The sequence below is a fragment of the Dermochelys coriacea genome, chromosome 2 (assembly GCF_009764565.3).
Source record: "Dermochelys coriacea isolate rDerCor1 chromosome 2, rDerCor1.pri.v4, whole genome shotgun sequence".
Classification (NCBI taxonomy): Eukaryota; Metazoa; Chordata; order Testudines; family Dermochelyidae; genus Dermochelys; species Dermochelys coriacea.
The window spans coordinates 240,455,188-240,482,032 of NC_050069.1; the positions used below are offsets into that span (position 1 = coordinate 240,455,188).

The 26,845-nt window shown below is 41.1% G+C and overlaps 1 protein-coding gene across 5 annotated transcripts in view; it reads left to right on the forward strand.

The window, feature by feature from the left end:
- SVIL (supervillin) overlaps positions 1-26,845 on the forward strand; it is a 233,420-nt gene that overhangs the window by 77,455 nt on the left and 129,120 nt on the right. For 3 of the 5 annotated variants that reach the window (XM_043509522.1, XM_043509523.1, XM_043509525.1), the window contains exon 1: positions 8,981-9,069. The exons of 1 other annotated variant lie outside the window; for it this stretch is intronic. In XM_043509522.1, the coding sequence (XP_043365457.1) occupies positions 9,048-9,069 (22 nt within the window). In that variant the 5' untranslated portion in view covers positions 8,981-9,047. Of the gene's footprint in view, positions 1-8,980; positions 9,070-26,845 lie in introns of those variants that run through there. One more of the 5 variants, XM_043509520.1, reaches the window with a different exon arrangement.

Genomic DNA, 26,845 nt, shown 5'->3' on the forward strand with positions numbered 1-26,845 from the left:
ACCTTCCCATCCACAGGTATCCCATCAATCTCGGTTACCTCTTTCCTGGCGTTATCATATCTGGGGTCCTCTGCCTGGTCCCGCCCAAAAGTCTCTCTCCTGGGACTAACCTGCCCAAGCTCCCAGGGGCCGGCTTCTGCTTCTTCCAACGGCTCACCACCGTCATGGCTGGGGGCAGCGTCTGGCTCACCTTCTGTGGTGGAAGTTTCTCTGTTGGCTGCTCGCGTCCATCTGCCTACAAGGGAGGTCTTCTGGCCCTTGGTCAGGATATGGGTTCCCAAGGCGTTCGCGGCCTTCCTCTCCTTTTTTTTTTTTTTTTTTTGTCTTCCGGATCTTTCGGGGGGCTGAGAACAGATCCTGAGAAATCTCAGCGAACATCGGGGATTGACATTCCCACGGTGATGAGTCACTGTCCTCAGGGTCCCCACCTCCCTCCAGCCTCTCCGGGGAGAGTAAATTATCAAACCCTGGATAGTCCCTCCCAATGACTACAGGATATGGGAGTTTAGGAACTATGCCCACGGTCACCTCAATGGGGTTTCCCTGAACCTCTATCTCCACTGGGATGGTGGGGTAATGGCTCACGGCCCCATGCACGCACGTCACTGCTACGCGTTTGGCTTGTAGCAGCTGACTATTTTTTACCAGCTTACCCGATATGAGGGTGATAGCACTCCCAGAGTCCACAAGCGCTATAATCTCTGCTCCATTTATCCTCACTGGCCTGGTGTAATTATGCCGGGCTAATGCGACCCCTGCGAGGTGGATAAGGGAGCATGGGACCTCCCAATCCCCCAAGTTATATTGCATTGGCTCCTCGATGCTGGGACACTGTGCTGCTATGTGTCCCCACTCCCCACATGCATAACATCTATAATTGCTTTTAATCACTCCCCTATCCCGGGGGTTAGGGGGTTTAGTCCCGGGGCTCCCCCCACTCAGGCCAATCCCTTCCTTCTGGGATCCCTGCTGGTGTTTGGCCCCCCCCACTTCCACCTAGGACTCCCCAGGAGTTTGGCTGCCCAACCTTCCAGGGTTGGGTGCTTGCTTCGAAAGGGGCCTTCCTTGGGTAGTCGGGTCAGTCCCCTGGCTGTCATCCGTCTTTCTACGAGTGTGATCATCTCGTCGTACGTGGACGGATTGTTCTGGTCTACCCGTTTGCGGAGATCTGGCAGCAGTCCTCGCATGTAATGGCCTATGACCAGGGTTTCCAAAATCTCCTCCAGCCTGCACACCTCGGGCTGTAACCACTTCCGTGTGAGGTGTATGAGGCCGAATAAGTGGGACCTCGAGGGTTTGTTCTCCTGGTATTTCCACTCATGGAACCTCTGGCCCCTTACCGCTGCCTTTACCCCTGCTCGTGCTAGGATCTCTGCCTTCAGACGGGTATAGTCAGTGGCATCCATGGCAGGCAAGTCAAAGTAGGCCTTCTGGGCCTCTCCACACAAAAAAGGGGCGAGGATGCTGGCCCACTGCTTCTGGGGCCACGCCTCACGCTGAGCAATCTTTTTGAATGAGAGGAGATATGCCTCTACGTCATCTCTTGACGTCATCTTTGGCAGACAACCAGTGGCCCTCCGGGTTTCCGTCCCGTCGGACCCCTGGGCCTGGGTAGTGAGGATCTTCAGCTGGTCCAGCACCTCTCTCAAGAGAGCATGATCTTGGGTCACCTGGCTCATCAATTATTGATTGGCTTCCTGCTGTAGCCGCATAGATTCCTGTTGTGCCATTGCCTGAACCCGGGTGCCCTCCTGCTGGGCTGCCGTGGTTTGTACCAGAGCTCTTACCACCTGCTCCATTGTAGTACAAAGCAAACAATCAAAAACCAAAACAAAAAAAATTCCAAACCCCCAGTGCATTTTTTTTTAAAAAAACCTTTCTTCCGCCATGCTGTGAACGAAATACCACTTCTGACACCAGTTGTGACAAAAGTCTGTCCTTGCCTCCGTGGGTCGCGGATTTCGCTAGCCTCAGAGGCTCACTGTGACCCTCCACGTAACCCTTCTCTCTCTAGAGACAAGGGTCACAGTCTACTGAGCCATTTTCATCATAAGCCAGTGAGGGAGGTGAGGAGAAGTTATCCTTCCTTGCACAGTCTCTATTGTCCCCCAATCTCAGTGATTAATCAGGGGGAACAGGTGGTGGGGGGAGGGGAGGAGTCCGGGCCCACCCTCTACTCTGGGCTCCAGCCCAGGGACCCTAATAGTATCAGCTATGATAGCTGACCTTTTAGAAAGATGACATGTACAATTCCCTGGGCTACTTCCCCCACAGCAGCCCTCACTTCCTCAAGCTCCACTTCACCCTTACCTCAGGGCCTCCTTCCTTGTGCCTGATATGGTGTACTACTCAGCCTCTCCAACCGCGCAACTTCTTCCCACAGCTCCTGACATGCACTCCCACCTGACTAACTGGGAGGTTTTTAACTAGTTTCAGCCAGCCCGTGATTGGCTTCAGGTGTCCCAATCAACCTAGCCTTCTCCCTGCCTTCTGGAAAGTTCTTAATAGACTTGGAGCAGCTGCTATTTGACTTATCCTGGTACCAGTGATTTGTTTAGCCTAGAGCTAATATATCTATCTCCCACTACTCTTCCATAGCCATCTGGCCTTGCCCCATCACATGACATTTGAGGGAGATAATGCTGCCCGCTTCTTGTTTACAGTGTCACTTGAAAGTGAGAACAGGAGTTTGCATGGTACGTGTAGCCGGAGTCACAAGATATTTACATGCCAGACTCTCTAAAGATTATGTCCCTTCATGCTTCAATCAGCAGAGGACATGCTAAATGCTGAAAATGGGTTCTGCTCAATAATGATCCAAAGCAGAGCTGACTGATGTATGTTCATTTTCATTGTCTGACTCAGATGCTACCAGCAGACAGTTGATTCTCTTTTTTGGTGGTTCAGGTTCTGTAGTTTCCACATCAGAGTGTTGGTCTTTTTAGACTTATGAGAGCATGCTCCACATCTTGTCCCTCTTAGATTTGGAAGGCACTCCAGATTCGTCAACCTTGGGTAAGTGCTGTATCTTTAGAAATTTCACATTGGTAACTTCTTTGCATTTTGTCAAATCTGCAGTGAAAGTGTTCTTAAAATGAACAACATGCTGGGTCATCATTCATAGATTCATAGTTACTAAGGTCAGAAGGGACCATTCTGATCATCTAGTCCGACCTCCTGCACAACGCAGGCCACAGAATCTCACCCACCCACTCCTACGAAAAACCTCACCTATGTCTGAGCTATTGAAGTTCTCAAATCGTGGTTTAAAGACTTCAAGGAGCAGAGAATCCTCCCTCAAGTGACCATGCCCCATGCTACAGAGGAAGGCGAAAACCTCCAGGGCCTCTCCAATCTGCCCTGGAGGAAAATTCCTTCCCGACCCCAAATTCAAGACTGCTATAACATGAAATATAAGGCAGAATGTGGGTAAAACAGAACAGGGGACATACAATTCCCCCCAAGGAGTTCAGTCACAAATTTAATTAATGTTTTTTGTTTTTTTTTTAAATGAGCGTCGTCAGCATGGCAGCGTGTTCTCTAGAATGGTGACTGAAGCATGAAGGGACATATGAATGTTTAGCATATCTGGCACATAAATACCTTGCAATGCCGGCTACAAAAATGCCATGTGAACACCTGTTCTCACTCTCAGGTAACATAAATAAGAAGTGGGCAGCATTATCTCTCGTAAACATAAGCTAAGTTGTTTGTCTTGGTGATTGGCTGAACAAGAAGTAGGACTGAGTGGACTTGTGGGCTCTAAAATTTTACATTATTTCGTTTTTGAGTGCAGTTATGTAACAATAAAAACCTACATTTGTAAGTTGCACTTTCATGAAAGAGAGTGCACTACAATACTTGTATGAGGTGAATTGAAAAACTATTTTTTATCATTTTTACGTTTCAAATATTTGTAATAAAAATAATACAAAGTGAGCAGTGTAGCCTTTGTATTCTGTGTTTGTAATAGAAGTCAATATATGTTGAAAATGGAGAAAAACATCCAAAAATATTTAATAAATTTCAATTGGTATTCTATTGTTTAACAGCAGCTTTAATCATACTATTAATTGTGATAAATTTTTTTAATCGTGATACATTATGAACTATTGAATTTCATCCCATTTCTGTTACTCCAGTGTTTGTCATCCAGATCTTCCTGTATAATATATCGATTTTCATCTGTATTGACATTGCCTCCCAACTTTGTATCATCAGCAGATTTCATTAGCACACTCCTACTTTTGTGCTAAGGTCATTTAATAAAAATATTAAAGATAATTAGTCCCAAGACTGATCCTTGAGGAACTCCACTAGTAACCTCCCTCCAGTCTGATATTCACCTTCATGCAACCTGTTGCATTCTCCCCTTTAGCCAGTTCCTTATTCACTTTACAGTGCTTGTACTGATCCATTTTCCCTAATTTAACCAATGATTTCCCATGTGCCATTATGTCAAATGCTTTTCTGAAGTCCGTGTATTAGTTCTACTGCATTTCTCTTCACTAAGGTCAGTTATTTGCTTAAAGAAGGAAATTAAATTATCTGGCACAATTTACCTTTGGTAAATCGTCTTCTGTTTTCTCTATGGATTTAATTATTCTTTTTTTCATAATTTTGTTTCAAAGGCTGACTACTGAGGTTAGACCGGGGTCAGCAACCTTGGGCACACGGCCCATCAGGGTAATCCACTGGCGGGCCGCGAGACATTTTGTTTACGTTGACTGTCTGCAGGCATGGCTTCCTGCAGCTCCCAGTGGCTGCGATTTGCCGTTCCCGGCCATTGGGAGTTGTGAGAAGCAGCGGCCAGCATTATCCTCATTGTCTCTTCTGCAGGGACTGTTTTTCCTTCTTTTCTCCCCCCCTCTCCCACCCCATCTCCTGTTTCTCCTCTTTTTCCAATGCACCAAACTCAACTTTTTTTTTTTCTACCTGCACAAGCCAGTCTCTTCCTCTGCTTTGTCTGGTGGTCACATTCTGCCATGGATCACCCTCCTCTTCTTGCAGTTTTCCCTCCAGGTTCTTTTGTTGATCTGATGTCAGCAAATATTGAGTTGTCTGTAGCCTCTTCTTTTCTGTTTTTAGAATTCAGACCGTGATCTGAAGATGCATCATTAATCTGCAGCTGCTTATCTTTATCTTTTTGGATCATCTCTGCCCTGAGCTATATCAGGCAACATTTCATGCATAGGAGCTTCCATCAGATAGCCACTTAAGGATTTGGCACATAGTTTCCACATCCAACCATTTTCTGTCTCCTCTCCTGCTTGGGTCCTTGCTAGTTTCGCCTCGGGAGCCATCATTGTCTCTTCCTAGTACTTATTCCTAGAGACAAAGAAGGAAGAAAGAAATTTTAAAAAATCCTCCCAAACTGCCACAGAAACTCTATTGGCTGCTAACTGTTAAAATACATACCTGAGGGAGGACTTACTTAAAAAGTCTAAATCAGTGTATATATACTGGACCATAACACCAGTGAAAACAGTATCAGCAGCAACAACAAAAATTGCCTTGTATCAAAGGCAATAAATTGTATGATACATGTGTGAAATAGCACGTGACCAGGCAATTGGATTGTATCATGAGGCATACACAAAAGGGAGCAGAGTGAAGGCTCCACATGCAACTCTTAATTCTGTTACTTCCTGATCGTCACCTTGGGATGGCTGCAAAATGTCAATTTGGTGTAGCTTCATAAAATCAAATAAATAACTACACTTGGCATTCTCTAATCCTTCTCTTTTATAAAAGTTCAGTCATAGTGCAGCTTGTGACCTAGTGAAATTTTCGCTTCTCTTCGATGGGTTGTAACTGAAACACCAGTGATACCCAATTTTTACAAGACTCATGTTTTGATACAGTGCAATAGTGTTTACACTGTTAATGTCAGAGATTGAACATCATCACTAAATCTAATTTAAATAAGCTAGAAACATACTCTGGCTCTATATGCCTTTGGGGCTACTTCTATTTCCGCATTTCCATTGATACCAATCAAACTGTTCCTGCTTCATCTTGCCTAGTTTGGAGTCAACTCCTTTCTGAGAACCATTTATTTAAACTGTGTTTAGCATATGCACAGGTTGAGGAGTACTACGACATTTGTATCCATTTATCATTCTTTAACGTTGAAATGATTTGTGCCTTTGCCACTCTGTGATTAGATTGCAGTAACTCCTGCACACTGACTTGCCAAACCAGGTTCTGTATCCCTTTCATTGTGTGGCATTCCCCAGAGCAAATATTTGATGCTTTAGTTGCAGAAATGTGGTTAAAGCAGGTTTGAATGCTTGGGAAGCCTTAAGGGCAGATGAGTTCAATAATTTTCTTCTAAAAGTGGAAATGACTGTTCCTGCCAATTGTAAGACTGGGGACTGAATTGTCACCTGAGGTGACAGACTTTCAGGTGATAGAGAGGCTTATTTTCTGTATTCTAGGAACTGCAGTATGGGATGATACCAGTGGCCCATTTAGACCTGTGTCTTATATCGGATAGGGACTAAGTACCAGCTACTTCAAAGAAAAATGTATGGAACTGTGGAGTAGGCAGTTAGGGAATAACTTTCTCACATGGAAAGTTTCTTCCTTGCTCCCATTAATATAAGGGTGAGCTTGTGTTTTGAAGCATGAGAGTTCATATTTCTTCCCAAACTCTTTGTTTGGTGTCCTATTATTGTAACTCTGGATGCCAGGAATAAGTTGTCGTCTTTCTTCATGTATTATTTTTCCAATGTGGTTAACAGACTGAATCAGGCCTGTATCCTGGCATAATGCCGCTTAAACCAGAGTAGATGCAAAAAATATATTATGAGGGATGGTGATTCAGCAATGTTGCTCATGCCAATCCTCCTAATTGTGGGTTCCAATTTGTTTGGAAAGCCTTAAACTCAGTGTTTATAACATGCAGTTCACATCCTTTAAAAAGAAGGGAAATCCCTTTGCTTGAATAGGTGCTAATTTCAAAATTTTACTTGTGGCTTTATCACTGAGTTATGAGTCCTACCGTAACTAATGTGCTGAGGTTACAGCTTAGTGAGTATACACTCTTAATTTAGAAAAAGTGATACTTAGCTGGTGCTTATCAGAAGACAAAGAACAGTGGCATTTCATTCTCTGTTTGAAGCATGTGTATAGACATACATTCTGTTGACCATTCAAGCTATAAGAGAGACCACCTTAACTTTCAAAGTTAAACTTCAGATCTTAAGGATTTCACGATACAAAAGCAACTTTTATTTTTTTTTAATTTTTTTATTTGGGCCTTCCTTCAGCTCCATTAAAATTGAGAATCCTGCCATCTCCCTATCAAATGGAAATTCCATGAAATTGTTTTTTGTTGTGGTTTGTTTATTTCCCCTGTGACAAATTTCCTGCTCTACCTTAGTGGGTCTTGCGCTTACTGGCGGATTTGCTCGCCTTGGAGCTTCACGGCAGCCCTCAGCTTGGCTGTTTTTCTGAATTCACAGTCCAAGTCAACTCCTCCTGTGTCTGACCAGGAGTTGGGAGGATTTGGGGGGAACCCAGACCCGCCCTCTACTCTGGGTTCCAGCCCAGGGCCCTGTGGAATGCAGCTGTCTAGAGTGCCTCCTGGAACAGCTGTGCGACAGCTACAACTCCCTGGGCTACTTCCTCATGGCCTCCTTCCAACACCTTCTTTATCCTCATCACAGGACCTTCCTCCTGGTGTCTGATGATGCTTGTACTCCTCAGTCCTCCAACAGTCCGCGTTCTCACTCTCAGCTCCTAGTGCCTCTTGCTCACACGCATGTACAACAAACTGAAGTGAGCTCCTTTTTAAACCCAGGTGCCCTGATTAGCCTGTCTTAATTGATTCTAGCAGCTTCTTGATTAGAACACCTGCAGCCAATCCGCCTGTCTGTCTTAATTGTCTCCATAAGGTTCCTGATTGTTTTGGAACCTTCCCTTTTCCCTGGGTAAGGTAAGAGGGATCTACTTAGCCTGGGGCTTATATGTCTGCCTTCTATTACTCTCCTATAGCCATCTGGCCTGACCCTGGCACACCCCCTCCCCATCCTTAGCTGGAATGTTGTTTCTTAAATGGATTTAAAATCTCTTGAGTATTTCACACAAGACCGTGCATTGTAGGAGCCATGAAACCAGTTGCTACTTTTATAGATCCCCCTCAGTGAGGAACAAGTAGTCTGCCAGCCCTTAGAGTTCTAGGTGGTATTCACATGTGCTTTTCATGCAGTCAGATTACTTCCTAAACAACCTTCAAATTGTCTAAAGGTACGTCTATACAGCAAAGAAAAATGTGCAGCTAGCCTGTGCCGGCTGACTTGGGCTGGAGCCTGAGCTCTGGGACCTTCCCATCCTGCCCAAGTCCATGAGTCCAAGCCCGGAAGTCTACACAGCAATGAAACAGTCCTGTAGCTCAAGCCCCATGAACCTGAGTTGGTTGGCTAGTCACAGGTATGTCTACACTGCGAAGAAAACCCTAAGAGGGTAAATCCTGCCTCACCACGGTCTATCCAGATGTTAAAGAGAGTGCGGTTTTTCACTGCAGCAGGGTTGGATGACAGCTTTTAGTTTGGGGGCCCATCTCATGTGGATCCTTCAGCCACTCACCCTATGGATGAGAAGCACGTTGGAATTTGGGGTTACTGCATCGTGTGGGGGTGTGTTTTGTTGCCTCTCCCCAGCATACAGGCAGTGTGTTTCTCAGGCAGTGTGCTGGGGGAAATATTTTGGCCCTATTAAAATGAAACCAATTGGGACTATTCAGTCATTGAAAGTGTGAACTTTTCCCTCTCCCGGAGGGAGAGAAACCCGGCTGGACAAAAACTGTGGGTTTTTTAGGCTCGCACAGAAACATGAATATGCTAAATAAATGAGGTATTTTAAATGGACCAATAGGGATAGCTAGGCAGAGGGTACAGGCAGTGCTTTTTTCCCACAAGAGGGAGGAGGAGTGTATGAGCCAGAAGATAAAAGCTGAAACAAAGCCATGCTGTGTCCCTTTGAGTTATTCACATAACACTGGATGGTAAAGCTTTCTGCTCCTGAGATGCAGAAGTGGGGTCATGATTCTAACAATGGACGCTGGTAAGTTGCATTAAGTTTGCTTTTCTCTATGTATAACAAAGCTTTTCACGGGAAGGAGCAAAGCTAGTAGCTAACTTTTTTGTAAGTAATGCAGTTTCTTGTATAGTTCTACATCTTACAAAGCCTGCAATAAACTTGGCATAGTGTGTGTATTATACTATAATTATTCCATGACTGTTACGCATTGAAACGTGGATCCTCTATGGAAATATGAGTCCAGGATACCACAATGAGCATGTTAATACGAGCCCTTCTGACTTCATTAAAGGGACAGTCGTCATGGATCTGAATTACAGTCCCAGTGTCTCACTTCTAGAGAAGCCAAGATAACAGTCCATGAAATGTGTAGGCTGAATCACACATATGAACTGTGAGGTATCCTGGAAGGAAACCTATGATAGTTAGCAAAAACTAATGGTGAAGCTAAAATTTGTAGCTGTAACTCTTCAGGGTCTTTGGGACCCTACAAAATCTTGTACTGTGTGTGATTGGGGTCACAGCACTTTTACAAGATTCAGAACCTCTTCCCATGTTTTGTATTACTAAGGCAGCTTGTGTGAAAATAGGATCTTAAACAATGTTGGGGTTTGCTAAAAAGGGAATAGTTCAGGAGGGTGGGAACAGGGCCTTAAAATTCCACCTGTGTTGGTAGTCACAATAAACTTACTGTTTGGCTGTCTAGTGGTTTGTGTGAAATGTGTTGGTAATCTCAGTCCAGTTTCTTATTCACGGGGAGCGGTGTCCGTGTCATAAGGGTCAGTCATTTTTAGAAGTCTTCCGATAAGAGAGCCAGGATTTAAATGGATATGGAGAGAGCACTAATTGCCAGAACTTCTGCTGTACCTGTGGATAAATTTTCTTGTTGCTTTCAGTCTGATTCCCATCACAAGATTATTTACTCAATTTTAATGAATATAGTAATATAAGAATTCTTTTGAATCCCTTCTGTTATCAGTCACAGTATACTCAGTTGTGGTGGGAAAGGGGAGGCTACTGATCTTAGAAATTGTTTTACTTAAAAATGAAGGACTTTTTAGAATAATGTTCAAACGGGAACACAACGGTTGAGACAAATTTCACAGTTCTAAATACTTGTCAGCCCAGTGCCTTTCTCCAGTAATGTGCATCTGGCCCCATTTGAATTAATATTTATTCTCTACGGCCTTAGGAAAATTGTCTCCATGCCCTCTTTCAGTTCTTGGCCTTTCTGCTCAGACTTCAAAAGCAGGCCAGCTGAGGTGATTTGTTGGACATTTCTTCACCAGAAACTGAGCAAAGATTACAAACACTTTTACTTAAGTCACCAGCATTTTACTGAAACTACTTTGAAACTAGTAACCTGGGCATGATTAAAACCAGTGACTCCGATGTGGTGCTCACAGTGTGCTAGGTGCTTTGCAGACAAGGTTGAAACCAGGACCTTGCCACTGTCTAAGTTGATAATGTGCAGAATGAGGAAGGTGATGGAATGCAACACAAAGCTAACTGGTTGCTTTATCCATGATTTTCCTTCTAGGTTTTGGGGATTTTCAAACATGACTTCATTTTCATTACACAGAGGCCCTAACCAAAATTCAGACCCTCATTTTGCGAAGCGCTGTGTGAACTCATGGTAACAGGGAGCAGTATTCCCATTTTGAAGAAGGGGAACTGAGTCACAGACTAAGTGACTTGACTGAGGTCTCACAGAGAGACTCATGCAGAGCTGGGACTTAAACACAGCTTTTTCAAGACCTACTCCAGTGTCTTCTCTGCAAGACTACCCTTCTTCCAAGCACTGGAATTTGTAGGATTCGTGGAAACAGTTGTGGGCTTGTTTTGTTTGTAAGGATGAACCTGAGCGAGAATGTGGAAGCATATAATTTAATCTTAAAGAGTACATCTAATGTTATGCTTTTAGTTTAAGAAAATGTACTTTAATTGACGTGTTCTTTCCCTGTGATGTTGAGTAATGGGCACCATTATTTCTAAGTTCTCGCTCTTAAATTTTGCCTCAGGACAGTGTCACTATTTTACACTTCACCTGGTGTCACTGTACTTCAGTAGTGCAGTTAATATTTTTAGAAAGTTGCATTGCCTTGCATTGGTAAAATATAAAAATAGCCAGTGGCTTCAAAATGTTCAGGTATTTAAATGGTAGTTCTTGGTTTTTGGGGGGGAAAACACTTCTAAATACTTCAAAGGAAACATGGTACTTTAAGCATCTATTAAAATGAAGGTCTAAGATTTGCTCCAAGGATGATAATTTAACGTTTGGTTTTTGTTTTTAAAAGTCATGGAAAAATATCTAGGCAGCTTAATCCTCTCACTCTAATAAAAACACTCAAGTTGTTACAGCATTACTATCTGCTCAATTTCACTTGCTTTTAAAACTCAATTTGTTGTTCATTCTTCCATTTACTTATTTCAAATCATTTGCTTTGCAAGTCTGGGCTATTATTTTGTATTGGACATCAGATTGTTAAACTGCTTTCTTACACATTAAAACCCTGCTGGGTTTTAAAAGGATTTTAAGAGATACTATTTTAATAAAAATCTTTACTAGAAGCAGGTTTCAGAGTAGCAGCCGTATTAGTCTGTATTTGCAAAAAGAAAAGGAGTACTTGTGGCACCTTAGAGACTAACAAATTTATTTGAGCATAAGCTTTCGTGAGCTGCAGTGAGCTGTAGCTCATGAAAGCTTATGCTCTAATAAATTTGTTAGTCTCTAAGGTGCCACAAGTACTCCTTTTCTTTTTACTAGAAACACTCTCTCTCTACTTTCCATCCCATTCCCAGGCCCTTCTCATATCTGTGATTGGCTTTCTTTGTTTTATTGCCTTTTAGTTTTTACTGTTTTTAATTTCTTGGTTTGGTGGGGTGGGCGGGGGGGGGGGAATGTAAAATGAAAGCTGCAGGCCATAGTTGACAATATAATTGGATTTGAAGTAACTACAGGCTGGGAGTGTTGCAACAGCTGATCTGATCCTTCTGAGTTTCAAGAGCTATTTATGGTAGATTAGCTGGTATCAAAGCTCTACTGTTCAGCCCATAAATGGTTGGTCCCATGTGAAGTTGCCACACTGCATTTGGCTTAGTCCTCGGAGGTTGGAGAGCCTGAAGTTTAATGTGGATAAATCAAGTGATGGATGGAAACACTAAAGGCAGATCAGGGAACTACATTGTTGAGGACTTTAGATGGCTGAGGACTTTTGAAAGAAGAGTTTTTGCTAATAACTTTCTTCCCAAATATAACAGAAGCAGCACTTGGAATATAGCTTTTGCATATTTACTCTATTTGGCACCCACATGCCGTAGGAAAGCACCGTTCTAAATTTATCTGTCTCTGAATCCTCTTGGCTGCAGATGTTGCCAAGCTTGCATGTTGATATTTGGTAACTTGAGTGAGGTGTCATTTTTGTTTTCTTAGCACCTGAATGTTTTATATTCTTTGGAAAGAAATTTTTAGCTGAAGTGAGAAACTTCTCCAAAATATTGCTATGGAAGTCTAACTCTTACTGTTGGCTAGAAGGAGTTGCAATAATTCTGTGACTATTTTGTGAAAACTTTTTTCCTATATAAAAGCAGACAAGCAGTTTTTTAAAAAACAAAACAGGATTTTGAAGTAAGTAACACCTCTTTCTAAAAGCTTGAAAGCAGATGTTTAAAAGGCAGTTGTTTTGAGAATGTTTGAAGCTTTGTCAGGTTGAAGTGCGAGTAGTTTTTTCCAGCTTGTGCATGCCAGTCATTCAGTCTTCCTTTGAGGCATTTTTATTCTTTTGGTTTTGTTCATTTCAATATGGATGGAAAGTCTGTCACTGATTGGACAGTGTGTGAAGTGTGATACTTTTTGAGTGTATTAACCTATAATACCAATATCTCAAATTGGAATAGGAATATTATTTAAGTAAAAGCTACTGCAGTGGTTCCCCCCCATCCCCCTTTCTCCTCCCCAGTGTTTTGGGGCAGGTGTTGTAAAACCAGTACTTAAATGTATGATTTGAATCTGACAGAAGTCTTATAGTAGTTTAGATGAGATACAACAGCGGCATTTTAACAATTGATAGACTTGGAAGTTTACTCAGAATACTTCTTTCCGACTCTCCAGTTTCCATTCTTTTCACATGTTCTCTGGCTTTCTCTGTTAAGAAACCTTGGGAGAAAACTGGTTGCACATTTATTCTTGACCATCAGCACAGCATTATTAGCTGTTGAACCTTTAGGGTTTTTCTTTCTTCTCTTCCAGTATGTCCCCTGATGTTCTACGTTAACTGGTTTAGAGACACTAATTTACAAAACATCCCATGAAGGAAATATAAATACCATCCCCATTTTAAAGATGGAGAAATGGAGGAAAGGATGATGTAGGTTCTCAGGAGCTAGTGATCATGAGTTTATCTCCCAGTTCTGTACTTAAACTGCAAGACCATAACCTTTCCTCAAACAGCTCTAAAAACACATTCCCTTAATCTACCCGCTATCCCTTTTGAGATTGTGTTCTCTTCAGATGTTTCACTATGCAGCATCAAAAGGGCAAGACGGCTAGATTTTATGTATTTAACTATTAACAGTCCTCTTTCATCAGTTGGTGAGTGGAGGCGAGACATTTTATTAAAAGTTTTAGTTGTTGTTTTTTGTATGCGCTTGAGTTTTGGTAAATACTGCTTGAATGCCCATTGAAACCTATGCACGCAGTCTAAGTCTGTCCAGTATATTACAAAAGTATGGATCCCCCCCCAGTACAGAAGCTGTGGCCTTAGTCACATGCTGCATTAACCAAAACCGTCCTTCAGATGCCATGTCAGCTCAGTCTCTGACAAACAGAAGTTAGTTGTGTTCTCAATGTCTTTACTGTCTTATCTCACTAAAACTCTTGTAAAAAGAAAAGGAGTACTTGTGGCACCTTAGAGACTAACAAATTTATTAGAGCATAAGCTTTCGTGAGCTACAGCTCACTTCATCGGATGAGCTGTAGCTCACGAAAGCTTATGCTCTAATAAATTTGTTAGTCTCTAAGGTGCCACAAGTACTCCTTTTCTTTTTGCGAATACAGACTAACACGGCTGCTACTCTGAAACCTAAAGCTCTTGTAACTCTTTCTTGTAAAAGAATTCCTCCCCTTATCAATCGGTTGACTAGGTTTGGATTTTAATAGCAGCATATTCTAAAAGGTTACCTCTTCACATAAGTCAGTTATTCCTTGTCTGCTGCCACTGAGAAAGAGGGCTGGTAATAAATCTATATCACTATATTAACATTCCTATACTGTGCACTTATAACCATGCATTGAAGGGTGAAGAGTGCTTTTGGAAAATGTCTCATCTGCTTCTGAATCTGAACCCCTGCATGGTGGTTTTGGGCAGGGGAATTGGGACTAACCCTTCTATGAATTAGGAATTTACAGGGCTAGTGCAACATTCAAACATACATAAGGATGTGGTAAGTCTTATGTATCAGTTCAAAACCAAGGTTACCATTCTGTAAGAACAGGAGGATTGTGCTAGAATCCTTAAGTTTGGATCTAACTTCAAATGTACTAAAGATGTAGCTGGATATTTTAGGAAGCATTCTGGTTAATGAAAAGAAAAGTTATTGGTTCCTCTTCATACAACGAATTCTCAAATTACTAGGATTCAGCAATTAACCAATTCTCCCAAAGATGACAGGGAAAATAGTCAGTCTGTCAAGCATTAATAATTCTACATTTTAGAAGTACTCTTTTCATTTGTCACATTCCTAGCAGAAACTAAGTCTGTGTACGAGTATTTTGAAGTAGGAGCCTCTGTTGTTCAGGTAGGACTACAGGTGTGTAGCTCTGGCATTCATGCAAAACTCCTAATCCTGGTACTATGGGGGGGTGTGTGGAGGAGGAGGGCACGGAAAGCTAGCTCCTTATCTTTAATCCACTAAAGATGTCCAAAGAATTCTATCTTCAATTCATTATGCAGAAAGGAAACATTACATACACTGAGCCTCTGGGATTCTTGTTAAGGAAAAGCAAAAAGGCATTTCTCCTTTGTTTTTACTTATTGCAAAAGTATGATGGACCTAGTCTGTTGTAGTGAGATGACAAAGATGCTACAGTTGAGTCATAGGTTAAGTGTCACTTGCCACCACAGATAATTAAAGGTGCATTCTGCAATCACTATAGCTTTATTTGTGAGGGGAAAGAAAGCACACAGTACATTGTAAAAGCAAATTGGTCCATTATACGCATCATTAAGCATCATGAGCTGAAGTTGTTTTCCTCTGGAGATGCATTTTCTCCAAGTGGTAGTGTGAATGCTTTTTTTAAAAACCCCCAGGGCACTTGCTTATGCACGTTTGTGTTCTCGCTAATTTGTGGAATTTATGTTTTGACATAGTGGGTTTTCCTACTTTCATTATTTTTCTTATAGAACAGGTCCACGAGATTAGTTCATCCAAGTGAATTTTAATATGAAGAATGTAGCTAAAGAAATACTGCTAGAGGTTGTATATAGCATGGTTGTCACTAATTATAATTGTACGTGAGTTGCACCTTTGGAATGCAAAGGTGTAGCTGGCTACCTGAGACAGCTCACCTTCCACAGGCATTGCTTGCGATGGAAGGTTTGTATTCAAACTGCCTTTCTGCAATGGGAAGGACTCTGCCCTCTAGCCAGAATTGAAGGGCATAATTTCCTCTTAAAGAAGCAGTAGGCAAGATTTTCTTCTGCTTTTTAATGACACGTTCTTATCTTTGTGTTAAGTCTAAACTATCTAGTTGAAGTAACTGAACCACTTGAAGGTCTCTGGTTTTAGTGAGCAAAGCATGTTCTAGTTGGAATCTGCCTTAAGCAGATAAGGGTGCATTGGGTAACTGATGATAAAAATGCTTTGTTCAATGAAGTCTTTCAGTATAGAAAACAGGAAAATTATTCACTAAGCCTTTACTGATGGGCTTAGATTTATTAATGGAACACATTCTTTTCTTTGTAAGCTTGAATTGTTGTATCAAATCAATTTTTTTATAACTTAAATGGAAAAAAAAAGACATTGCATATCCAAATTGAAAATGTTTAGCTGTAGTCCTTGAAGAGGGAATATTTTAAAGTAATTTGGCTAGGATAAGTCTCAAAATTCCTCATGTAATTATATGGTGAAGCATGTTTACTTAATGATGAGCTTGGACATTAAAAAGCATCATGTGTTGCTAATAATAACGTTCTAGGAAAAAATTCAGGCCACATTATTTTGCAGCTATTTCCACAGTTTTGACATATTGTAACATATGACTAATGAGATTTCAATTTCTAATACTTTCTAACAGACTTTATTCAGGTATTTGGAGAACTGCTTCGGTAGATCAGAGAAAACTGTGCATGCCAAAGAGCAGTGGGGAGTTAACAGTATTATTTGCATGGAGTTAATTATTACCAGATGTTCTCTGATTATACCTGCAAAATCTACTGTTAGAAAACTACTGGCATTCAGCTGACAGCTGTAGGATCTCATTTTTTTGTTTAATCACATTGGTCTCAAATGTAAGAACTTTTTTGAAAGATGCACTAGATAATTTACGGTCTATTTTCCATTGTGGTGGAAATGGGGTATGAGGTGTAGTATTCAAAATGAGATTAAACACGCAAGAAATGCTCTAAAGTATGTTCAGATTTCATGTGCTTTACATGAGCTTTCCTTTTCAGGTCTCTCACTTATGGCAATCTGTTCCATTAAGCCGCCAGGGAACACCTCAAATAGTAGTATGTATACTCTTAATTAACTAAAAATAATCACCTCAACCATTATATTGTACTGAAATATGAAACCTAGGAACCAGGGCTAGTATTCGCCGAGGCACTGAAATGGTGGTCTTGTGCTTACAACATGGTACTGGCAGTAGGGACATCTAAGTTCAATTCCTGTCACTTTTGGTGCCATAGTCATTTAAATTGTTTGAACCTTCATTTCCCCCTCTGTAAAAAAAAATTGCACAAGCAACCATTACCTAACCTCTACGGTGTGCTACGAGGCTTAGTATATTTGTTTGGAGGGAGATATAGATGTTCGCTAATGAATAGCATCTTCAGTTTGTACACTTAAGGGTAGTCTACGCTGGCAATGCTAGAGCACTGCCGCAGCAGCACTTTAACGTGCCTTGTGTAGTCGCAGCGCAGCGCTCTCCCAGTGCTCTAAAAAACCACCTCCATGAGGGGCGTAACTCCCAATGCTGGGGCACTGTCTGGGACACTGGCACTTTGTAGCACTGAAACTTGCTGCGCTCAGGGGTGTGTTTTTTCACACCCCTGAAGAAGAAAAAGTTGCAGTGCGGTAAATTGCCAGTGTAGACAAGCCATTAATCTGTTAACTCTGTAACACCACTTTCCTGGGTGCATCGTCATCAGCAGTCATTGAACCACAGACCTCTAGATCTAACCTTGACTGCCTCAGCTAAAGCCCAGGCGTTTGGTCTCAAAGTCAGTAGCAGACTTGCAAATCTCCGTGATCTGGCTACTAGTAAGGGACAGAGTCATGCTTCAAGTTTTGGTTACACTTGCAATATCTCTATTGGTTTGAGTTGTCACTAGCCACATATAATACACACATGCTGAAAAGTTAGATGGTTGGGTCGGGGGGTTGCAGGAAAAGAATGGCATCGAACAGTACTCAATGTGTGTTTATATCCCCACTATTTAGAAGGCATGTGAAGATGCTGGCCCAGAAACTCAATGGAGTAACTCTAAGTGTTTTAATGAACTTCTGAAGCTAAGGCAAGGCAATACACTGCAAGCTAAGGCAAATGCAATACACTGCACGTTTTCAGAACCCTGTTTCTACAAAGTTAATTTATTTCAAAATTACTTCAAGTCAAAGCATGTGTTCCTTGTTCAAGAGCACATAGCATCCAAACTGGGAGTTTGGGGGAGTAGGGGAGCAATTGGAAACACCAGAGGCTGGGATTTTTCAAAAGGGCTAAACACAACCTATTTCCTTTGCAAACTATTGGGATTTGAGCACCCACCTCCTTGGGCCCCATTGAAAAATCACAGCCTAAAAAGTGTCTCAGATGAAATCTCACATTTGGATGATGCAAATTGACATTTTTAAATTCAATTTAGCCTTTACTGCTTCCTGGGTTCTGAGCATCATTCATGCTCTTCAGTTCCAAAATAACTCTCCAAAAAAGTAAGAAGTTCCATCTTGTAGCTGTAGTGCCCCATAAAATTGCATTGCAAAAACAGTCTATGACTTAATTGTTGTAGTTTAAGTGTTGAACTGGAGCTTGTGTAATTAAACACTATAATCTTAATTCACTATCTCTGATCATGGAAAATACTAGTGAAAATAATTACTGTGCCTGGCTGATAAAATCATGATCTGGTATCACTGATTTATGTGTAGAGCTCCATAAACTAAAATATTCCAGCAATGAAAGCACAGAACAACAATGCTGCTAATTTCAAAGTTAACAATAAACATTATTATACTAATTGAAAATAGTAATTTAATATAGGCATGACTTGTTTTATCAAACTACGTATGGATGTTATAAAGACTGAACAAAGTATTAGCCTCTGGACTCTCACTTTTTAATGAGTGCTCTCCTATTACATAAAGCCCCGGCTTAGCATCTCTGTTCGGCTGAAAAAGTAACTTTGAAATGACTGAGTAGAGCCAAGTGTAAGAGAACCATTTAAACCAAAACTCTTGCTCCCAAAAAACAGAACACCACCTTTGCAGATTTTCAATAAAATAGTGCTTTTCTTAAGCCTTCAATTGGTGCACTAATTAATTAGCTAAAACATCGTTTATATAAATGTGCAACTGCACTTAAAAAAAAGACACTGGAGTTTTACTAGTTTTATTTTATGGAGAAAGTAAAAATATTTCACCTCAGGAAATGTATTCTTTCCACAGAATTGTTGCTTTTATTTTGTGTTCAGAGAGAAAGTAGTATTTTAAAGAATACTTTGGTAATGAAATTTATTTCTACCTACTTGCCATTATGATCTCTCATAAACTCTGTTATGTGCATGTAGCAGGAAGCCCTGTGTGCCTTTAAACCCTATGATCACGTCTCTGATTGGTTGTGATATTGCCTGCTAGGTGAACTCATAACATTTAATGCACAATAATTCAAATTAAGGTGACAGTAATGGGGTGTGTTCTATCCCTGTTCTATGATGCCCCGGAAGCCTCTCAGACTCCATCAGTATGTGGCAAGTTCATGTGAATTTATTTATATTCCCATCACCAGTCTCATGTAGCAAAATATTTTGATTGTTTCCCACAGGGCCAGGGAGGAGCAGAGGTCTCCCTTCCGCAAGATGTCAGATCATATTGGGCTCAGTTAGCCCAGGTCCTCCCTCCTCACTTCCTTCTGGTGTCCTCTTTTATACCCTGGAGCTAATAGCTAATTGATTCATCAGCTCTCCCAGACTGATCAACTAATTAGCTGCATATCCCCAATCAACCTTTTCCAAGGAAACTGATTGGTGTCTAAGTGACCAGAGAGCTGGTTCACCTGTTAGCTTCCAGCACTCTGTCATAGTGGCCCCAACTAAAATTATCTACACTGAAATGTTCCTCATTCAAAGCAGTCAAAGGGTTGCTTTTCTAATTTTTAATCTTTCCTTACTTTTGGCTTTTTGATTTATTTTTTCAATGTAGTACACTGCAGTCCTGTGCCAGGAGCCTGAAATTGTCAGAATAAAGAGGGGGTACATACTGACATTATCTAACAAACTATCCTGCTATTGCTTATTGCTATTATATTTTTTTTTACTTCAGTAAAATTAGGGGGAATGTAATAAACATTTATCTGATTTGACAGCATTATCCTGTAGCTTTTAAAAGGAAGTCACTTGCTGAAGTGAGGTTCCTAAGTAAATAGAATGTTGCCTTCAAACTTTCCAGGTTATTGTATGGTCTCTATTATAATACTGGAAATGGATAATTGGATTCCAAACTTGATGCATCCCACATCTTTAAAAGTCCAAAAGGTAAAAAGATATGAAGAAATACTGCATGACAATGTAATTTTGAACAAGTAAAGATTACACGTAGCTTTTAAGCTCCAACTTGATAGTTTGACTCTTCTAGCTTGAAAAAGAGGACAGCTTAGTCTTAGCATCCTTTTTGTCACATGATTGTTGGCACATGAAGTCCCCAGTATTAGCTTACCTTATTTTTGTAAATAAAGTTTTCAGAGGCCATTACCTATCAAGTAATATCATCTGTGGGGAGAGTTCCTATAATCACTAATTTGGGTCAGATCAGAGGAAGGTATTTGGAAGTTGCATAACCCACAAAGGTGTTTGATTAGCATTTCAACCAGGACTTTCCTCATGACTGATTTGGTTTCTGATGGGTGACTAATGGACGGATCACTCGATGATTACCTGCCTGCTTCATTTCCTCTGAAGCACCTGGCATTGGCCACTGTTGGAACACCAGGTACTGGGCTAGATGGACCATTGGTGTGACCCAGTATGGCTGTTCTTATGTACTAATTGGGGTTTGACAGAGACTGTTAATTGTAGAAATGCAAATTCAAATTCCAGATTAGGAAGAAAGAAGACACTGATACCCACAGTTACAAATGTATGTTGTGATTACTACCGGTAAACTACAGCTCATAAACTACAGCTCATAATAAAGATCTGATATACACTCAGAACTTCGAACAAATTAGCTATGTCACTCACGGATGCGAAATTCAAACCCCTGAGACGCATAGTTTAAGATGACCTAAATCCTGGTCTAGACACTGCTAGGTTGATGGAAGAATGCTTCCATTGAACTAGCTACTGCTTCTTGAGGGGATAGATTTACTACAGAGATAGAAAATCCCTTTGTCTCTGTAGCAAGTATCTACACTACAGCAGCATAGCTGCAGCAGTGCCACTGTATTATTGTGGTGTAGACATACACAAACCACTGATTTTGTGGCTCATTACATCGATTTGTAACATTCCACACTGCCTGTTGCCTTTAATTGTCCCCTCTATGAATACAATCTAACTCTTAATTGTCCACTTCATTTCAAGTGACCTCCTACAACCAGTTAGAAGAACATCTTCAGTTTGGGGACAAAACTTTGTTTAGAATTCTGAGGGTTAAAGGTGGCTACTTCGTGAATAACTAGCTGCCTCTGGACCTACAATATAGGCTGGATTAATGCTTATATAAAATATAAGATGTATTGGGCATGAATTGGAGGTCCAAGTGTAGGTAACATGTATTTTTGGCTCATGGGAATTTGCCAGGTTCACTAAAGCGAGCATAAACTTGGTTTGTGGCTGGTTCGGGGTAAGCCCCTGGTGGGCCGTGAGACACTTTTTCTTTAACTGAGTGTCCGCAGGTGCGGCCGCTCACAGCTCCCAGTGGAGCTGCTGGGCCTCTGCTTTCCACCGCTCCCATTGGCCAGGAACGGGGAACATTCACTGGGAGCGGCCGTACCTGCAGACACTCAGGTAAACAAAGCGTCTCGCGACCTGCCAGGGCTTACCCTGAACCAGCCGCAAACTAAGTTTTGGGGAACCCCTGGTCTAGAAGCTGTTTTAAAAAAAAAAAAAAAAAAAAAACCTCATTCTTAAAGTTCTCTTTGAAACTTCTAGTCTCTCTGCAGTTCCTATAGCAAGATAACTGGTCTGGTGGCTGCAGAGTTGAATGATACCTATTTGAAATTGGCCAAGTGACTTGCAGAATTTCATAACGTTCGTTATAACATAACATCATTGATTGTCCTGTATCATAGTCTTGGACCTTCTGGTTTGACTAGGGTGACTAGTCACAGTTGATACCCCTTCCTTTCAAACAAACTCCCATTTACACCCAAGATCTTCACCATAGACCTTCTCAGGTCAGTCTCCCAGACTTCTGTCCTATCCTGCTGGCCTCCATTTAGAATGATTGGTCATAGGTTTTACTTACAGCCCTCTACTTTTCTCTTATCTGAGGGTTCTCCCCCCCCCCCCCCCCTCGCACAATGTGAATATTCTACCGGTTAGATATGGAGACCACTTTAAATATTACCTTTACCAAGAAGACATTTGGGCAGCAGTAGGAAATTGGATCCTTCCAAGTCCAGGCCTCATTACTGCTTTGGAAATCAAGTATCTCCATGATAGAAAAATGAATGATGACATTAATACCTGTTTTTTGGACTTTTTGTATGGCAGGCCAAATTTTGGCCATATTTGTTTGCACAGAAGCTGAACAAACTTGCATTGTCTATAAATTGTTTTAAATCAAAGGTGACTGAGCTAGTAAACTCAGAGCAGGGAAATGAGGATCAGAATTCTATACTGCCTTGTACTGCCCATCTGTTGGCAAGTAAGAACTATAGCCAAACCTCTGAGCAATAGAAATGGTATGCTACTTAGCTTTCAACATTTTTTTCATGTCAACTTTGCAGTGATGTTAGGAGGATGGCTACTGAAAGTTTAATTTTAAAAATATCTGGATTAGCACTTCAAGTGTAGTTTAAATTACACTGGGTTCACAAACTTGGCTTCTTCTTACTGATAGATACAAAGGGCAAATCCTTTGTTATTTGAGCGGCCTCTTATATCAAGTGACAACTATGCTGTTGTTTTTTCTCTCTCCCATACTGCAGATAGCTGCCCTATGCAAATCAGAAGCTTACATAAATGTGAATAGTCCACGCCATTAAATTCTAGCCAGTTCTGTTGCTCTTTTGAAGTTGGGAGCTGCTTTAAATCCCAACCCTGCAAAGCAGCTTTTTGTGATTTAGATCGTGGGTGACATGTTGTGTAACTTAATTTTAAACTTGCTCTAAGTGTAGTAGTGGGTGCTACTCTTGTGGGGAGTGGGAAGTAAATGACTGTCATATGAGTTATCATTTAAGTCCCCTTGATATGCAAGCAAAAAACTATTCAGATTCCCATAAATCTTCTTGGTATTGAACTTCATGGAATGTGTCACAAACTTTATTTAGCTTCTGTAATGTACCAGTTTCCAGCAGGCTTGTAGCATGTATTGGAGTAAGTTGGGTATGTAAAACAACTGTCTGAACAAATCTCTCAGAATTTTTATGTGAATTATTTGCTCTTCAGAAGGGTGAAATCTGCTCCCATATGTAGGATCAACCTTGAAAATTTCTTTTAATTCAAATGGCATGTAAAGGGAGTGAAATAGGAGATAAGGGGAAAAAATAGTTTTAAAAGCCTATCACAGATTAACCCATGTGAAAGAGGCATGATGTCCAGGAAGGAGATTAATAGGTATCCAATCTGTGGTACTGTGATGTCTGCTGCTTCTGCTAATCTGTGTAAATGACCTAGATGGAAGGACCAACTACAGGCTAGATAACTTTTCTGACAGCATAAAACTGGATTTGTAATAAACACACAAAGCAAACAGCAAGTATAATGCAAAGGATTGAAAGCCGCATTGTCACTGGGTTTGTATAAATCTCTGGAAGTGTAATGTTGGCAAATTAGTATTAATGAATAGGCCATTAAAATTAGAAGCACCTTGAGGGGTAGTGATGAAAACTCCAGAGGTAATTATAGAGATGGCAAAATACTAGGCTATCTAGTTCAATAATTACCTTGTCTAGGAAACTATGATGAGATTATACTGTGTGGGAAAGCCTTACGGGGAAGTTATCTGTTCTTTGCATTTTATAAATCGATCCCTGAATTAAAAGTATATCCAATATAGAGAAACTAAGTGATTACTTCCATCTATTAAGTAAGCAGATCTTCATTTCAAATCCTGAGACTGACCTTTCTCTTGTTCTGTTTCTTTGTTAATCACAATTGCTGGTATGTTGGCACAGGGTATCTTTGGACGAGGGAAGGGACATAGAGTGGTTATCCTTTTAAACTGCCAGTTGTGTTAAATTAAATAGACCTCAGTATTTGTGGTAATCATTAGGGTAAGGGAATACTGCAAATACTAGGGTAACCTTGGATAAATATAAAGGCTAAAATTGTACGTTTGAAGGATGACCAAAGTGCATAAAGGGTTGATTCCCTTTCAAAGAGATGACATTACCAATGCTTTGCATGTTAACAATATTAAATTTTTTTAAAAAAACCAAACAAACAAAAAAAACTTGTGTGGAGTCTAAGAGAACTACAGATTCACAGTTTGTATCCACCCCCTGGCAAACAAAAGTTAATGGAAACTTCTATAACTTGGGTATAATATGTTTTGATGTTTGGGTTCACCGAGGCCAGTAAGGGGTTGGTCATCATCTGCCTTCTAACTCTAGATGTCTTGTGGCTAGACATCGATGTAGGCATGGACCCCAACAGCCTGCCAGCACCGCACAAGCCTCACCCTGGCTTTGCCTAAGCCGGTTACTGCTTGTAGGCTGACCTTAGTACCCTTTTGGCTCAGAATTTGCCCCCAAATCATTCTACTGCAGGGACAGCCCCTTTCACTGGACCCTCACAGAGACAGTGTTTAGGTTTGCAGCGTTTACAGAGGCAGTAATACACTCCAACTTGTTAGCTTTAAAGAAGCACACACTTTACTGAACTAAAAAAGAAAAGGAGTACTTGTGGCACCGTAGAGACTAACAAATTTATTTGAGCATAAGCTTTCGTGAGCTACAGCTCACTTCATTGGATGCCTGCAGTGGAAAATACAGTGGGGAGATTTTATATACACAGAGAATATGAAACAATGGGTGCTACCATACACACTATAACAAGAGTGATCAAGTAAGGTGAGCTATTACCAGCAGGAGAGGGGGAAAAAAAAACCTTTTGTAGTGATAATCAAGGTGGGCCATTTCCAGCAGTTGACAAGAATGTATGAGGAACTGTAGGGGGGAAAAATAAACATGGGGAAATAGTTTTTTACTTTGTGTAATGACGCATCCACTTCCAGGCTTTATTCAATCCTAATTCAATGGTGTCCAATTTGCAAATTAATGCCAATTCAGCAGTCTCTCACTGGAGTCTGTTTTTGAAGTTTTTTTTGTTGTAATATTGAAACTTTTAGGTCTGTAATCCAGTGACCAGAGAGATTGAAGTGTTCTGACTGGTTTTTGAATGTTACAATTCTTGACGTCTGATTTATGTCCATTTATTCTTTTACGTAGAGACTTTCCGGTTTGACCAAAGTACATGGCAGAGGGGCATTGCTGGCACATGATGGCATATATCACATTGGTAAATGCGCAGGTGAACGAGCCTCTGATAGTGTGGCTGATGTGATTAGGCCCTATGATGATGTCCCCTGAATAGATATGTGGACACAGTTTTCAACGGGCTTTGTTGCAAGGATAGTTTCCTGGGTTAGTGGTTCTGTTGTGTGGTGTGTGGTTGCTGGTGAGTATTTGCTTCAGGTTGGGGGGCTGTCTGTAAGCAAGGACTGGCCTGTCTCCCAAGATCTGTGAGAGTCAAGGGTCGTCTTTCAGGATAGATTGTAGATCCTTGATGATGTGTTGGAGAGGTTTTAGTTGGGGGCTGAAGGTGATGGCTAGTGTCATTGTTTTTTTTTTTATTGGGCTTGTCCTGTAGTAGGTAACTTCTGGGTTCTCTTCTGTCAATCTGTTTCTTCACTTCAGCAGGTGGGTATTGTAGTTGTAAGAACGCTTGATAGAGATCTTGTAGGTGTTTCTCTGTCTGAAAGGTTGGAGCAAATGTGGTTGTATCGTAGAGCTTGGCTGTAGACAATGGATCATGTGATGTGGTCTGGATGAAAGCTGGAAGTATGTAGGTAAGTATAGCAGTCAGTAGATTTCCGGTATAGGATGGTGGTTATGTGACCATCGCTTATTAGCACCTTAGTGTCCAGGAAGTGTGTCTCTTGTGTGGAGTAGTCCAGCCTGAGGTTGATGGTGGGGTGGAAATTGTTGAAATCCTGGTGGAATTCCTCAAGGGCTTCTTTTCCATGGGTCCAGATGATGAAGATGTCATCAATGTAGCGCAAGTAGAGTAGGGGCCTTAGGGGCTGAGAGCTGAAGAAGCGTTGTTCTAAGTCAGCCCAAAAAATGTTGGCATACTGTGGGGCCATGTGGGTACCCCTAGCAGTGCCACAAAAGGGGTTTTTTTTGTTTGTTTTTCTTTTTTTCTCTCCTGCTGGTAATAGCTCACCTTACCCGATCACTCTCATTACAGTGTGTATGGTAATACCCATTGTTTCATGTTCTCTGTGTATATAAAATCTCCCCACTGTATTTTTCCACTGCATGCATCCGATGAAGTGAGCTCACGAAAGCTTATGCTCGAATAAATTTGTTAGTCTCTAAGGTGCCACAAGTACTCCTTTTCTTTTAGCAGATACAGACTAACACAGCTGCCACTCTGTTTACTGAACTTACACAGCACTGATGATTTTATGGTGAAAGCAAAATAAGTTTAACAACAAAAGTGGATTAAGTGATACCACGTAAAGAGAGAAAGGTGAAGATGGTTACAGGCAAATAAAACTGAAAACATGCATCTAAAATTCTAAAACTTAATCTAGCAAGATAGTCTTTGTTCCAGATGATTTCTGTCCCTGTGTCTCCTTTCCATTATTTACTGGGCACGACACATCACAGAGATCAAATCACTTGGGTTTTTTTGTCCCCTAAGGTGAAGGATAAAGATAGACTCTCTTTCTCTCTCTGTTCCTTATATTCCCAAAGGGATGCCTTGGTCTGAAGCCCTACTGGGCATTCACTCTCCTGAGTCTCTCTTCGAGGAGCAGAAGCCATATTAATTCTCTCTCTTGAGTTCAGGATCAGGGTAACCCCGCTGGTTTAGCTCGATGGCTTTGTTTACTGATAATATGTACATTGAGGTAATCTCATATTCTTTTGTCCAGAATAGACCTGTTTATCATTTTTACCCAGGTTAGGCTGTCT